Source organism: Bufo bufo, chromosome 2, assembly GCF_905171765.1.
Source record: "Bufo bufo chromosome 2, aBufBuf1.1, whole genome shotgun sequence".
Classification (NCBI taxonomy): Eukaryota; Metazoa; Chordata; class Amphibia; order Anura; family Bufonidae; genus Bufo; species Bufo bufo.
The window spans coordinates 606,426,759-606,444,240 of NC_053390.1; the positions used below are offsets into that span (position 1 = coordinate 606,426,759).

Sequence of the window (17,482 nt, forward strand, 5' to 3'; positions counted from 1 at the left end):
CTGTGGTGTCAACATCCTTTAAAACAAAGGTAGCAATAATTTTATAATGTATTTATTTTATCTTTATTGCTCCTATCTTCTGTTCTGGGCTGTGGTCACATGACATTGTCCATGCAGCTCTTTCTTATTTCCTGTGATGTTATGTCCATGGTCGTGTCAAATCTGCAGCAGGGGCAGTGATAGGGGAGTGTCTATGTAATTAGCTGGGTGGGAGGAGCTATAAACTAGCTGGGTGTTGTTAGGGGCGGTGCTAGAGCAGGAGAAGTGCATCATGGGTTTGGTTGGGTACAGCAACAGGAAGTACTACATACGGGATGGAAACAAACCAGTGTGATTTGTTCACATGGTAGAAACGGGTAAGGAGAGTCCAAATTAAAAAACGGGTAAGGAGAGTCCAAATTAAAATTTAAAGAAAGCAAAAAAAAACCTTGGGGAAGATGTGCATGAGGTAAGCAACTACATGAGTATATATGTAAAAAATAAATAAACATATTAATTCCAGAAAACTCCTACATGGAATTTTATCTCAATAACCACAATAACCAATACAAAGTGACATCATTCTATCAATATACATATCAATAGAACTGGGCAGTTTGAGTAAATTAAAAGTGCAATCCTTAGGCAGATGCTCCAGGAATGTCTCTCAGTATCCGGTGGCTATCGTCCTCTTTTTACAACAATCCCATTGGTGTTGGTGATTACATTTCACTTTGTCAAATGGTACTTAAAAGCTTTGCAAGTAAAAAAATGACCAGACATGGATCAAGTATAACCATTCCTATCAAAGGATTTTACTTTCAAAACATTTGCAGATGTCATAGCATGATCAGTTCACAAAGCCCTATTTTTCTGCAGGAAAGTAGCCATATGCTATAGGATTCGGAGTAACATCTGATTATTTTTCTTAACTGAGCTGGTTTCCAGTTAGCAGAACTGGTTGATTAGCTGATTTTCCGGTTTCAAGCTTGCAAAGATTTTCAGAAAGTATCATATATCACCTCTCTTTTCTCATCCCTCTGGCTACTGAAACCAAATGAACCACAAAAAATACTTATTAAAAAAAAAAAAAAAAGTACCAATCGACTTCTAACATGGAGAGTAGAGCTAAATAATGATAACTGTTGCCCAACCCACTTGTGATCTGAAGTCACTTATGCTTGAAATTGCCAAATATAACCAAAGACTGTTGGTCTTGCACTAAAGTCACTGCGCTAAATACTTACTTTCTGTACTTATACAAGGTGAAATCTCTTGTTTTCAAGACATTTAAAAATAAAAGACTGAGTAATTAATTTGGAAGACTATGCTGTAATTTTTGCAAAAAAATGTAAAGTGATATATATATAAGCTGTAGTAATACTATGAAGGCATACACACCTTCGTATCTATGCATTTTGGTGTAGAAGGGAGTCGAAGGAAATGTGACTAAGAAGAACAGAACAAGAGAAGTTTGGGTTACCACTAATCAGTAGCACTCAATATCAAGTAATACCTACAAAAGCAAATAAAAAATTGGTGCATAAAAGAGATAAAACACTTTAATCTAGATATAATATTGTCATTTCACAATTCTCTAGGAGACTTACTGCATTGATGGGTATTTTTAAGTAACCCCTGAAACATCCATACTGATTAACCCCAACAAAGAACCTGTATTGATACAGTACGTTAGATTATTCATTCTTTACAATGTTTAAAGCCCGATAGGGACTCCGAAATGCGCTGGGCAATTATTTTTATTTGTTTTTATTCCTTGCATGCAAGCGATTTAGACTTATTTTTGGCAGACAATCTTATTCCATATACCTGACCATACACCTGATTAATGAGCATCATACACAGAAGCTGCACTTTAAAATAAATCAGTGGAGGAATGAAATATCGTGGCATATAACTCCAGCAGGAGGAGGAGGGGAGATTGCGTAACGCGGTCTAACGGGCCATCCTTGCCGGGAAGCTAAACGGCTCGATACAGGGCGATGCTCACCGGAAAGAGAGGACACGGTCGTGTGTGCAGTTTGTTTCTCCCAGAGAGAGACCAGCCTGAGATCCGGTGAGGATTCCTATTATTTTGTATAGCCCCATACCGAGTGTACAGATCTGGGTAATACAAGCTAACACGCGGAGAGATGCCAGCAGCCAGGTGTATGGGAACATTAATTAAATATCCATGGACATATTACCGGAGGAACATTATACGATTCCCATAATCATATACATTTAAGAGCAGACGATCTAGAGCAGGGATGCCCAACATGCGGCCCTCCAGCTGTTGCAAAACTACAACTCCCAGCATGCCCGGACAGCCTACAGCTATCAGCCCACAGCAGGGCATGATGGGAGTTGTAGTTTTGCAACAGCTGGAGGGCCGCAGGTTGAGCATCCCTGATCTAGAGAATTAATAAGGAGTATATTTTGAGCGCATTTGATACATACTATTTATTTACTCAGATCATATATATGAGCTATCTATACTATTAGGTTTATTTATCATCTATATTTATTTCATACATTGATGAATTGCTGCGATAGACATTTTGATCATTTGCAGCTATTCATCAATACATTGGATTATTGTTTATATATTGTTCATATACATTTTTTTATATATTTTTGGGCCCCCATCATTATTAACTATGGATTAATCATGGAAAATGTATGATATACACAATTTTTAGGAGCGCTTTTATATATTTTTTATATGATTTTTTATATTTTATATATTGTTTTGAATAAAATAAATTATTGTTTATACACAACCCAGAAGGAGGATGCCTATCATATATATGTGCTGTAATAATAATAATAATAATAATAATAATAATAATAATAATAATATGTATCTGTCACTGATTTGTTGTGGGTGCAATCAATATAAGTTTATGATATATTTCTGTTAGGGACATTTAAAGAGGACTGGTCACCTGTTTAAGTAAATAATTTTATTCCATATGAAATGACAATTTTGGAGCATTTATTCTTATGACTGTACAGTGGCATGCAAAAGTTTGGGCACTCCTGGTCAAAATTACTGTTAGGGTCTATTCACACATCCATAGTGTTTTGCGGATCCACAATACACCCGGCCGGCACCCCCATAGAACTGCCTATTCTTGTTCGCAATTGCGGACAAATTAGGTGAAAATTAGAATATCATGCAAAGTTCATTTATTTCAGTAATGCAACTTAAAAGGTGAAACTAACATATGAGATAGACTCATTACATGCAAAGCGAGATATTTAAAGCCTTTATTTGTTATAATTTGGATGATTATGGCTTACAGTTTATGAAACCCCAAAGTCACAATCTCAGGTCCCCTTTGCTCAGGGGATATGTATTAATTAGCTGACTAGAGTATGACACTTAGAGCCCAGAATATTGAACCTTTTCACAAAATTCAAATTTTTTGTTCCATTAATGCAATTCCTTTTAATTTGCATTGCTGAAATAAATGGACTTTTGCACGATATTCAAATTTTTAGAGTTTCATCTGTATATCGCAGGCCTCAATCAGTATTTGGTGGAAACAAGTACAGTTTCACCTGTACCTGCTTCCACAAAATACTGATTAAGGGGTTTGATATAACTGCTGTTACGAACGTTGGTAGTTGTAGTACCTTGTTCACCTATTCCTCACAAACATCGTCGCGCTGCTGGTTTGGTCGCCCTCCATCAGTTCTGCTATGAGGGTAGCTCTCTTTTTGTTGCTTGCCACCTGACCTCGGGCTTCCAGCAGATCTTTCAGCATAGTCCTTTTTAGTTTCTCATACTGCTGTGTCATTCACCAGTTGTCCTTGGGAGTTCCATTCGATCCCACCGCTCTGCCACCAGTTGTTACGAATGCTGGTAGTTGTAGTGCCTTGTTCGCCTATTCCTCACAAACTGCTGATCCTCAGGGATTATATTTGCAGTTCAGGTGTGGATAGGAATGGTTCTGGATGAATGCAGCTTCCAAGTAGTTCCTCCCCCAGCCAGTAGATATTTACCCAAACAGGAGCCCAGACTTCATAAAGGGTACCAACAGGAACCTTTAATGAAGCAACATGTCAGCCTTTTATGCAGGTCTTCCAGCAAGAGACACTCCCATGGGGGACCTTGTGGAAGACTGAGACAGTTTCTTGCATAAACCAATCACATGCAGTTACAGGCAGAAAACACACACATGTGATACAATTAATCAACACAATGGGATAACGTAATCACTCACAGGCAGAAGCTACACACTTTTCCCTTTGTAGAATAATGAAGCAGGGGGGTCAGGGGTCGGTAGATTCCTCTACCAAACTAATAAAACATAACATGGCCTCACACCTGTGTCCACAAAATACTGATTGAGGGCTGCGATATACCTGCTTCCACAAAATACTAATTAAGGGGTTCGATAGCCCCTCCACTCGAGTCAGAGGAATTACTTTCCCATCCATTCCCAGACCTTACCAATGCGCAGCCATTCTTGACATCGGATGAGGAAGAGGAGGTAGCAACAGCAGCCACCCAGCGGTCTGACGACAGTACCCAGATCAGCCCAAGAAAGGAGGTCCCCGCTGTTGATGCCTACTCCGAGATCTCAAATGTCAATGGTGGTAAAGGTGATGATGACGTGTCGATGGACGTAACGTGGGTGCCCACAAGAGAGGAAGAGGAGGGGAGTCTAGAGGGAGAGACGGAGCAGCAGAGAGGGAGGAGAAGGAGGAGAAGCAGGCAAAGCTCGCAGGGCACAGGAGGCAAAAAGCAGACTGCAAATGTATCTGAAGCGAGCTATCCACCATGCACGGTCACTTCTGGCACTCCCAGGACGCCGGCACATGGCTCCGCACTGTGGGCTCTCTTTAAGGTGTCAGCTGCTGACAATAGTGTTGCCATCTGCAGCCTGTGCTGTCAACGCATAAATCGCGGTAAGCCCAACACTCACCTAGGGACAACCGCCTTAAGAAGGCACCTGGCCTCCCATCACCGAGCCCAGTGGGAGCAACACTGTCAGAACCCACAAAGTCACACTCCCAGCACTCCACGTCCTGCCTCTTCTCCTTCTCCTCTCTCCTCCACTCCACCTTCCACTGTGCCGTCATCACATTCATCTTGCAGAATGCAGGCTTCTGTGGCCCAAATGTTCGAACGTAAAAAGTTGATGACGCCTGATAACCCTCTTGCCCAATGGCTGACCGCTGGCTTGTCGGAACTGCTAGCCCGGTAACTACTGCCATATAAACTGGTGGACTCGGAGGCCTTTAGAAAATTTGTGGTCATTGGCACACCGCAATGGAAGATCCCCGGAAGGAAAGGCGTCTCAGAGCCATATGGCCACGTTCAGCGGCAAGTGAATATATCTCTGGCACACAGTGTCAGTGCCAAGATACATCTGACCACAGCCACGTGGTCTAGGAAACACGGGCAGGGAAAGTACATAACTTTTATTGCCCACTGGGTGAACCTTCTGACAGCTGTCAAGCATGTAAACCGTGGCTCCCGATTTGGTGTTACTGCCAAGGATTACATGCAGGCCTGTCTCTTATTTTCCTCCTCCTACTCCATCCTCCGTCTCCTCCTTGGCTGACTCTCCTTTTCCACTGCTACCACCTCTTCCGCAGTGCCCCCCAAGCTCCCCAGAACTTATTCGACGTCCCAGGTCAGTAGTTGCCATGCTGTGCTTCGGCTGTTGGGCCTGGAAGTCAAAAGCCACACCGGTCCTGCACTGCTTTCAGCTCTGCGGTCACAGGCCGCTCAGTGGCTAACTCCGCTCATTTTTACAGTTGGTAAAGTTGTGTGCGATAATGGTGCCAATCTGCTGAGTGCAGGGCCGTTTCTAGGGGCGGCGCGGGCGGCCGCCCGGGGCGCTGTCAGAAGGGGGGCGCCGGCAGGGGCGCCCTCTTGCCGTTTCTCGGCCGTGCGCCCTGGTTCCCTCCCTCTGACATCTCGCCTGACCTGCGCCCGAGTGCCGAGTCCTCTCACTCTTCAGACAGTGCGGGCGGCACTTACTGACGTCACGCGCCTGCTCCTTCCACTAGGCGGCGCAGGCGCGTGACATACAGTGAGTGAGTGAGCGCCGCACTGCCTGCCTGTTACCGCCCGCCCTGAGCCCCTGAGCAATGCTGATGCCTGCTGTGAGGCAAGTGATGGTCTGGGGGGGCATTAATTACAATGGGGGGGGGCATTAATTACAATGGGGGGAATTAATTACAATGGGGGGGGCATTAATTACAATGGGGGGGGCCACTGTGGGAGACATGAAAATGGGGGCCACTGTCACTGTGGGGGACATTAAGGTTAATATTTAGAATGGAGGCTGATGTTGGTGTCATTACTCATTATAACTGTATAATGTCTGATAGGCCTAGTCCTGAGCTGAGTTATATTACCCTGCCCATGCCCTGTATAATAATGTACCCATCCCTGATACCCCTTAGTTATATTACCCCGCTGGAGTAATATAACTAAGGGGTATCAGGGTACATTATTATACAGGGCAGGGTAATATAACTCAGCTCAGGACTAGCCCTATCAGACATTATACAGTTATAATGACACCCACAGCAGCCTCCATTCTAAATAATGTCCATAGTGATCCTTATTAAAAATAATGTCCCCCCACAGGCAGGCAGTGCGGGCGGCGGCGCTCACTCACTGTACCTCACGCACTGCGTGACGTACAGTAGTGAGGTGAGCACCGCCGCCCGCACTGCCTGCCTGTTACCGCCCGCCCGGAGCAGTGCTGAGAAAAAAGCCTGCTGTGAGTGAGAGCCTGAGTTTATGGGACAGTGGGTCACTGGGTGCCTCACTGTGACCGTCCGTGCAATGTGGTTCCACATTTTTTACAATGGGGAGACACTTATTTCATCGAGCAGTTTTGAGGGGGGGGGGGGGAGTTTTTTTGACACTCGCCCTGAGAGAAATTTTACCTAGAAACTGCACTGGCTGAGTGCGCTGAAACAAGACAAAATGACACATGCTGTGCATGGCACACGTTCTGAACTTAATCGTGCAGCGGTTCGTTGCCAAATACCCCGGGGTCCAGGACGTCTTGTGGCAGGCCAGGAAAATCTCTGGCCATTTTAGAAAATCTTACACGGCCATTGCTCGCCTTGCTAATGTTCAGCGGCCACACCACTTGTCCGTCAGACGACTTATTTGTGACAGCCCGACACGCTGGATCTCCACCTTGTACAGTATATGCTTGATAGGCTGCTCCAGCAGCAACATGCCGTTAACGACTAGCTGTATTAACTCTGCAGCAGGACAGGTTCTGGGGAGCTTGTTTTCTTTTCACCGCACCAATGGCTACTCATGCGCGAAGCATGCAGACTTCTTGATGAGATCACCAAACTGGTCAGTCGCAGCCAGGGCGCAATCAGTGACATCGTACCTTACGCCTTCTTTCTGGAGCGTGCATTGCGTCGTGTCATTGATCAAGGCCTCGAGGAGCAGGAGCAGGAAGATGAGAAAGTCGCAATGATGAATGAATTCCCAGGGGGGCTACTTCATCTGAGACAAGTCAGCAGGAGTCTGAAGAGGAGGAGGAGGATGGCGTCTTGGGGGAGGAGGAGCAAGAAGAGCAGGCTTTGAGGGGGGCTTTAAACTTTTCAGGGATCCCTGGTGTTGTCCGTGGCTGGGGGGAGGAGACCGAGGACGACATTCTCCTAGGTGATGAGCAGGGGCCAGGGCGCTCCACCGCTTCCAATTTAGTGCAAATGAGGGCCTTCATGCTCCAATGTTTGAAGAGGGACTTCCGTATAAAAAGCATAAATGGCAAGGACCAGTACTGGGTGGGAACGTACTTAGACCCTCGGTACAAATACAAAATGGTGGACATGTTACCAGCATCACAGAGGGCTGTCAGAATGCAACATTTCCAGGCCTTGCTGCGAGAGATGCTGCATTCTGCTGTTGTGGGTGCTGGCAGAGAAATTTCCACCCACAGAGAAACAGGTGCAGGTCAGAATACTACCGCACCTGCAAGAAGAGGGCGGTTTGAAGATGTGTTGGTCACTTCGGATAAGAGATCACCTTGCAGCCAACCCATCGACAGCCGCCATCCAGATCCAGCCTCAGGGAACGCCTAGACCGACAGGTGTCCAACTACATTGGGTTAACGGCCGATGTCGACGCTCTGAGAAACGAGGAACCCTTGGACAACTGGGTGTGCAGGCTTGAACTGGCACAATTTGCCATGAAACTTTTGGCTTGCCCTTCGTCGAGTGTCTTGTCCGAAAAAACATTGAGCACAGCAGCGGGGATCGGGACCGATAAGAGCACTTGCCTAGCTCACGACAGTGTGGACTACCTCACATTTCTAAAAATGAACGAAGCATGGATCTCGTAGGAATTCAACACCTGTGACAATCACGTGTAATTGAATTTCCTCATGCCAGCCCACACATATCAGCCACCACTCGGAACAAAGAATGGTCCTTGTCTTATGTACATACAGCGGCATAAAAGGCCTTTTCTGTCAGTTGAATGCCTAATTTTTGGGGCCTGTACTGGCCTACAGTACATTTTTTATCCAGTGACTGCCTAATGTACCTACAGCCACATCATCACAAGTTCTTTTCTGTCAGGTGAATGCCTAATTTTTGGGGCCTGTACTGGCCTACAGTAAAATTTGTATCCAGTGACCGCCTAATGTACCTCCATCCACATAATCACAAGTTCTTTTCTGTCAGGTGAATGCCTAATTTTTGGGGCCTGTACTGGCCTACAGTAAAATTTGTATCCAGTGAACGCCTAATGTACCTCCAGCCATATAATTACAAGTTCTTTTCTGTCAGGTTATTGTCTAATTTTTGGGGCCTGTACTCCAGTGGCCGACAGTAACATTTTTAACCAGTGACAGCCTAATGTACCTACAGCCACATCATCACAAGATTTGGGGCCTGTACTGGCCTACATTAAAAATTTTAGCCAGTGACCTCCTAATGTACCTCCAGCCACATAATCACAAGTTCTTTTCTGTCAGGTGAATGCAACATTTTTGGGTCCTGTACTGGCCTACAGTAAAATTTTATACAGTGACCGCCTAATGTACCTCCAGCCAGATAATCACAAGTTCTTTTCTGTCAGGTGAATGCCTAATTTCTGCGGCCTGTACTGGCCTACAGGAAATTTGTATCCAGTGACCGCCTAATGTACCTCCAGCCAGATAATCACAAGTTCTTTTCTGTCAGGTGAATGCCTAATTTTTGGGGCATGTACTCCAGTGGCCTACAGTAAAATTTGTATCCAGTGACTGCCTAATGTACCTCCAGCCACATCATCACAAGTTCTTTTCTGTCAGGTGAATGCCTAATTTTTGGGGTTTGTACTGGCCTACAGTAATATTTTTATCCAGTGGCCGCCTAATGTACCTCCAGCCACATAATCACAAGTACTTTTCTGTCAGGTGAATGCCTAATTTTTGGGGCCTGTACTCCAGTGGCCGACAAAAAAATCTTTAGCCAGTGACAGCCTAATGTACCTACAGCCACATCATCACAAGTTCTTTTCTGTCAGGTAAATGCCTAATTTTTGGGGCCTGTACTGGCCTACATTAAAATGTTTAGCCAGCAACCGCCTAATGTACCTCCAGCCACATAATCACAAGTTCTTTTCTGTCAGGTGAATGCCTAATTTTTCGGTCCTGTTCTGGCCTACAGTAAAATTTGTATCCAGTGAACGCCTAATGTACCTCCAGCCACATAATCACAAGTTCTTTTCTGTCAGGTGAATGCCTAATTTTTGGGGCCTGTACTGGCCTACAGTAAAATTTTCATCCAGTGACCGCCTAATGTACATCCAACCACATAATCACAAGTTCTTTTCTGTCCGGTGAATGCCTAATTTTTGGGGCCTGTACTCCGGTGGCCTACAGTAAAATTTTGTATCCAGTGACCGCCTAATGTACCTCCAGCCAAATCATCACAAGTTGTTTTCTGTCAGGTGAATGCCTATTTTTTGGGGCCTGTACTCCTGTGGCCTAAAATAAAAAACTTCTAGGCTCCCTCAGGGCACATTTTTTTGAGTTTCCCTTTAAGACACATAAAAATGGCCCCTGATTAAAATAAAAAAATTTGGTGGGAATTTTTGCTAACGATCCCCCTCTGGTATGTCACTTTCCATGTTGTGGGACTATTATTATTGTACTTCTAGTAAGTATTTGGTAGCTGCAAATATGACCAGAAGTTTTTTCAGGTTTGCCTGCCATTAAAGTCAATGGGGCCTGCCGCGAACGCGCGGTTCACGAACATTCATTCATCACTACTTACAAGCAGTGATACTTACCAAAGGGGGTGTTACTAGGTACCAACCATGCAAGGTACCCAAAGTTTTGCTTCGAGCCCTTTTCCTTTTTTGTTATTTTGAAAATGTAAAAAATTAACATTAAAAAAAGTTTTTTGCTTGAAAAATAAAGGGAATGTGTCATCTTTAACTTTATGCCTTTTGGAGATCATTTAATCTTCAACTTACTTAACAGTTTATAGTAACAGTAATTTTGACCATGGGTGCCCAACCTTTTGTATGCCACTGTATGTTGTGCTGTTGTGCCATTCCTCGTAAGTTCAAGCTAGAGGTTTATGAACAAGGGGGCAATGGGTGTTACCAGTTGGGGGGGGGGTGTCCCTACACATTCTGACATTATCTAATCAGTGCTGCCAGTGACAGACTCTCATACAACATTCAGGAGAAGGTCTTAGACCATGAAGGTATGATATATGGTTTGTTCAAGTACATAACGTACCATGCACATTCTCTTTGTGTTTTTTCAGGGCATCTTTGCTTCTAAATTTCTTCCCGCAACTATCAGACTTGCATATAAACCTCACATCTCCTTTACAGGCTTCTTTGTGTTGGTCAAAGCTGAAATAAAGAACATGATTGCATAACAATATAGAATATGAAGAATGGAGTGAATCAAGCATGCCTCAGCAGTGGTCATCAACCTGTGCTCTCCAGCTGTTGTAAAACCACAGCTATTGCATCTGTTGGGAGTTGTAGTGTTACAACAGCTAGAAAAGCCCCAGGCTTGAGACCACTACCTTATAGTATGAACACAAGTTAACACGTGCATTACCTAAATAGGAGGTAAGGAGGAACTTCTTTTTCTTGGTTAGATGTCAAAAAAAGAAGAAGGAGAAGAAACTTGAAAGCGGCATGCAAAAAGGGAAGCCAGAAATTAGACAGCGGTTCAGTAATTCAAACACAAAACCTCAACGCTGAGCCGAAGAAGGTATTGCAACCAGAACACTGATAACTCCCTGAAGTGTCACCGGAGATGATACTTTCTGAGCACTGAAGTACACTAAAGAAAAGAAAACAGTTTAGAGTCTAGAACATAACAGCAAAATGCTGTATTTTCATCTTGCTTTCAGTTGTCACACAAGTATCATATTAAAAGTTGACCTTAGAAACAGTTAAAGGGGATTTCTCATAATAGGAAGCTTATACGATCACTTAAAGGGATTGTCCAGGATTTTGATATTGATGGTTTATCCTCAGGGTAGGCTATCAATATTGTTTGCTGATGGACCAACACCCTCCACCCTCACCAATCAGCTGTTTCAGAGGAGCTCCGGCACTGGAAGTTTAGTGTCAGAACTACACAGCTCCATTATCCAGTAGGCGGAGCTGTAACTACAACACTGCTCACATGCACTTCAACGCAAGTAGCAATGCAGTAGCCAGCACCATCCACTGCACAATGGACAGAGCTGTGTAGTTACAAGTGCTGACTTCAGTGCTAGAGCTAAATCGAAACAGTTGATCAGCAGAATATGGGGTATTGGACCCCCAACAATCTGATATTAATGAACTACTCTGAGCGTAGACCATAAATATTAAAATCCTGGAATTCCAATTTAAATTATCAGTGAGAGTTAGGACCTCCACTGAATCTTAAAATAAGGGGTCTGCAGAAGGGAACTGCATCATAGCCCCATTCACTTGATTGGTGGGGGATCCAGCAGTTGGACCCCCACTGATCAAAAATGAATGGCTTACCATAGAGATATAATACCATGCAAAAGGTTTAGGCAGGCATGGAAAAAAATGCTGCACAGTAAGAATGCTCTCAAAAATAGAAGCGTTAATAGTTTATTTTTATCAATTAAAAAATGCAAAATGATTGAGGAACAGAGAATTCTGTATCAAATCAAAATTTGGTAGGACCTCACTTTGCCTTCAAAACAGCATCAATACTTCTAGGTACACTTACACAATTTTTTAAGAAATTGGGCACAATGATTGTTTGGCAAACTAACCACTAATCTTCTGTGGATGTTGGCTTGCTCAAATCTTTCTGTCCCTTCATGTAATCCTAGACAGACTTGATGATGTTAAGATCAGGGTTCTGTGGGGATTTGGTCAGGATTAATGGTGTCCCCAATGATGGGAAATAAAGGCAGATATTTATTCATTATTCGAGGAGGTGTCTGCTTGGTTCCAAATGTATTCTGCAGCAGGCCAGTGACCCCGAGCATACAGCCAGTGTCATTATGATCTATCTTCAGAATAAAGAAGAACAAGAAGTCCTGTAAGTGATCATATGGCTTCCCACAGAGCGCTGATCCCAATATCATCGAGTCTGGTTGGGATTACATGAAGAGACAGAAGGATTCAAGCAAGTCTACATCCACAGAAAATCTATGGTTAGTTCTCCAAGATGTTTGGAACAACCTACCTAATAAATCTCTTCAAAAAACTGTACCTAGAAGAACTGATGCTGTTTTTAAGGCAAAGGGTGGTCACACCAAATATTGATTTGATGTACATTTCTCTTTTGTTCATTCACTTTGAATTTTGTATGCATTTTAGCATTGATACAATCATTATCATTATTACTTTGCAGGATTTTTTTTTACACCTGCCTAAAACTTTTGCTCATTCCTGTACCCCAGCAAATTCCGTGATGGAAAACCCTTTTAAACAGTGGACACTATATTTACAGGTTAAGTGGAAATGATTGAATTTTTTGACCATGACCAAGAAAGGAAAATAGCTTGATCTGAGTTTTCTTTGCCTCAGTTGATAGCAACCAGTATGTAAATAACTCCATCTTGTATTCATTCAGATGTGTTATATGCTGTTTGCACCAGTTCGGGCCAAGTTCTCCCCACTATTCCCTACAACTGCCTTATACAACTATCTCCATTAACCATGTGAACATAGGTTTAAAAGGGGTTATCTGCAATAAAAGACACATTTTAGTTTATAGATGGGAGTCCCCTATTGTGTTCCCTCATGCATCAGATAGAGTAGAGAGGGGCTAATGATGACAATGCATTTAACCAGAAACTTAATTTGTGGTGGTACCGCCGGGACAGAGACTACTTGTTGCGGTAGGTTCCAGCAACAAAACATCCTGTAGTTAAAGGGTATGTACACCTTCAGAGGCATTTTTTAATGATTGCAGGTTATTCATTTTTGGCTAAAAATAATTTTTAAATTGGCCTTTATTAAAAATATTGAGCTGTTCTGTCACAAAGGGTAAACTGTTTTTCTAGCTGTGTGACTGGTACTTTCACTTTCACTTTGTGCCTGTCATCTTATCTCTAAACTATTGAGAGGTCATAAATACTTATTTAAGCCACATTCTAGAACTGATCTATAATGAGTGTTTAGGAGATCATAGAGCAGAGATAAGGAGTCGATCTGCTCCTGGTCTGACAGAAAAGACAGAAAATCTAAAGGGTGCTACTAGAGCATGTCAGCTCTGTACAGAAAAAGGACACCATATTTTTAATAAAGACCTATTTAAAAATTATTTTTAGCTCAAAATGAGTACAAGGCAATACTTAAAAATAAATTCCCCCCCAAAGGTGTACATAGCCTTTAAGCTACAGTATCTGATGACCCTTCTGACAAAAAGAAAATGTAAAAAGCAGGCAACCCATTTAAAGGGGATATCATATGTATTTTAAAAAATATCTGGAGTAATGCACACCATTATTTTAACAGCACCAGCACAAAATAAACATTGCTCTCCAGACTTTATTTATTCATATTTTCTGGAAGACTTGTATCTTCCTTTTCTGTGGGTGGGCAGCCGATCATGACATATGACAACCGAGCCTCTGTATCTCCCATTGCAATTAGCTATTGTTAACCCTTTCCTCCCTTTTATAGAAAAAAACCCCCTCACAAATAGCCACAATGATTCTACTAATAAATAGCCATATGGTATGCAGTGCCCTCCCCCAGTTTTCTTCTCCATTGTCTAGAGAAAGAGATAGCTCTATATTTCTATGAATTTAGAAGTAGGGATGAATGAATGAAAGGTGTCTGGGCTGCTTCACCTGCTTCTGTATGAGATCACTATGCTGGCAATGAGTGGAGGAAGAGACTAACGGTAGCTACTGAGTGTGTTAGTCCACCTCTGAATGCAGGAGAAGATGGACCAGAAGGGGAAACAGCAGGGGGCACTAACAGAAAAGGAATGTAATGTACATAAAAAAACAACCCTACAATATGTTTATTGCTTGCACATTGCAATAATATTTTCTTTGAAATGCCCTATTTATTGCATAGTAATACTTTTTGTGGGGTAACACCATTAAAACGGGTCCTATAATTTCCTAAAGTATTGGTCAAGTCACATCAATGCAATTTGCATGGGGTGCAAATTTTAATGCAAATCCAGATTCTTCAGGGCTAGAGTGGGGGGCTCTCGTAGTTTTGCGCATAGCAGAGAACACAGTATACAGTATAATGTGGCCATTGAGTGTATATACAGTATGGCCATTTGGCTGCAATCTCTCTCATATTATCATCTCCTAAAAACAGAATATGAAAGGGGAACATAGGAAGAAATAAGATATAAAGATGGTCATAGACAGGATAATTGTCCGATAAAAAGGAAAGGATGACAAAACCACTAAGGAAGATGAACACACACATATATATATATATATATATATATATAATTATTAGGGACATAGCAGAGTAGTGAATAAAGGAAATGCTAGAAATGTAACAGATATAAACTGAAGGATAAAGGTTTCGCAGTAGAACCTGTGCTTTATGCACTTGTTTGAGATTTATTAAAATTATATATAAAATTATTACTGACTTTTTATAGTTACCTGCATAAGTATGTAAGAGTGAGATTCAGCTGCAATCTCTCCATATAAAAATAGCAAGGGCCAGAATGGCCTAGCAGAGTACAAAGGGGTCCTCTGGTGGATCTAGCATCAGATACAATACAATAGTGGCCAAAAATGTCCAGCAGAAGACAACCCCAACTGTGTTAATACAATAATATTGAGGAGTGGTGCAGTCATATAATATTGATGACCTGTCCTCAGGATACGTCATCAATTTCAGATTGGTGGGGATCCAACTCCCAGCATCCCCATCCTAGATCAGCTATATAAAGGGGCAGAAGCGCTCATTCATGCTAGAGTTGCATCCTCTTCAAAGTTTAACTGCGCACTGTCTCCCTTGTAGCGGCAGTGCAATGTATTTTCAACTGTTTATCCTATTGAAAGAGTGTCACGGATGATGTTGCAGATAGCTGGAAGCTATGAATAAACGTCCGACTGGCTTTATCCCAAACTAAGGAGCATATAGGTGAGCCCTATAAAACCCTAAGAGCTCTCCCTGACTGCTATGCCCATGCAAGGGTCTCAATGGTAGACGATTGCATGCCCACGTACCTAAGACTTTGTGACACCTGAAAACCCTATAATAGTGAGGGGACACGACCACCGGCCCCCTGCACTTAATACGGACGGAGTCAGGGTCACCTAGAATCAAGCCATCAAGGAAACACAATACATGAAAAGACTTATCTGAGGAAACAGCAGCAGCAGCCTCCAGCAGTAAACACTTTATCCAGGAAGTAGTATAAACCGCAAAGTGAGGCAGTATGGGAGGGAATATAAAGGGAGATGATTAGTCTAAATAGGTGACACCTGGGAGAAGGAAAGGAGATGACAAAGTGAAACCAGAACAAAGAACGTCAAGCAAGAGGTAGAGAAGGAGGTCTGCCAGACCTTCTCACAGAACTGGTGGTGACAAAGAGGTAGCTGTAATTACTATACACTACACTGCTGCTACAAGAGAGACGGCATGCAGGTAAACTATGAAGAGGACGCAAAAATCGCACGAGCACTGCAACCCTGATCGGTGAGGGTGCCAGGAGTCAGACCCCCGCCAATCTGATTTTGATGACCTATCCTGAGAATAGGTCATTAATATTTTACCACTAAACAACCCCTTTAATGATATGTATGATACTAATCCTCACCAATTCCATATCGTTGCTGTGTTTACAAGATACCCACTAGGTTTCACTTCCTAGTCCAAGCTCAAGATGACTGCTCAGTAAATCACTCAGCAGCCGCATTTCCTGTTTGTCAAGACCAGACCAAGGAAAAGAAACCATAGGCGGGTACCCGTTCAGCATTGGGACAAGAGCGCCGGTTAGAACTGTTAGGGGCAGCATTACTTATTTATTTATTTATTTTTTACAATACACTGAGAACTTTACAGAAATGCTGCTGCACTGGACAACCCCTTGCAATGTTAGCAAAAAAGCTTATGTTTCTTCAATGAAGGGTGCAGATAAAACTGGAAAGACAGCATTTTCACTGCAGACATAGATAATTACATTCTCTACAAGTCAGTGCTGGATAAATGCTATATTCTACCAGACAGTGTCTATATGTAGAACTTATAGGTCTTTCACTGCTATTGTTAATACTAGTCAGGGTCGGTGTCAGCACCCGGCACACCCAGGCAAGTGCCGGAGGTCAATACTCCTGGGGGGCCCTGTGTGCCCGCTCACTCCTGCAGCTGTGTCCTGGTCTTTACTAAACTGCCTGTTCTGAAATCTAGGGCAGCTTACCCCAGCAATGCAGACAATTTTCGCCATGTGCACTGCTGGTGGGCGACCCCAGGAGTCAGAACAGGGTAGATGGAGTTTCCTACCGGGCTAAAGGATCTTCCGGATGTCATCCGCCCATGTGACCAGTGGGAGAGTAGTTGGAGGAGCAGAGAGCTGTGTTCATGTACAGAGAAGAGCAAGTCTGGAATGTAGTGAGGTCTGACTGTGTGTGTCTGTCCCTGTGCGTATTTGACCATCCCAGTGTGTGTGTCCCTGTGTGTGTGTGCCTCTCTGTGTATATGTCTCTCCGTGTGTCTGTGTGTGTGTCACCATCACCATGCCCACAGTGTTCCTATGCCTTGATAGAGCTGCATCAGGACGTTCTGTGCATCAGTCAATTCAGGGCAAAGGGGGAGAGGCTAAATCTGTAGTGGTGTTACTAACTGGCACTCCGAAGGCTCTGGCCAGCCCCTCTATGCACCAGGAAGCCAATTTACATATTGATTAAAATATGCCTTTCTCGAGAATGGGAAACCAGAAATATATAATCAGTGTATCGTTTTTGTTAACATGATCAACCATCCCAGGTTATATGCCATGTTTAATAGGGTTGATCATGCTGACAGATGCTCTTTAAAGGTAATTAAAGATGTGTGTCATAGAGATGAGCAAATCAATTCTAT

General features: G+C 43.1%; 1 protein-coding gene across 7 annotated transcripts in view; it reads right to left on the minus strand.

The window, feature by feature from the left end:
* The window catches only part of PRDM5 (PR/SET domain 5), a 284,272-nt gene that overhangs the window by 181,631 nt on the left and 85,159 nt on the right, over positions 1-17,482 (minus strand). For 4 of the 7 annotated variants that reach the window (XM_040418393.1, XM_040418392.1, XM_040418398.1 and 1 more), the window contains 3 exons: positions 11,184-11,276; positions 10,716-10,834; positions 1,381-1,428 (listed from right to left, as the gene is read on the minus strand). In XM_040418393.1, coding sequence (XP_040274327.1) covers positions 1,381-1,428; positions 10,716-10,834; positions 11,184-11,276 — 260 coding nt within the window. The remainder of the gene's footprint in view (positions 1-1,380; positions 1,429-10,715; positions 10,835-11,183; positions 11,277-17,482) is intronic. The other 3 variants (XM_040418395.1, XM_040418394.1, XM_040418396.1) reach the window with 3 other exon arrangements.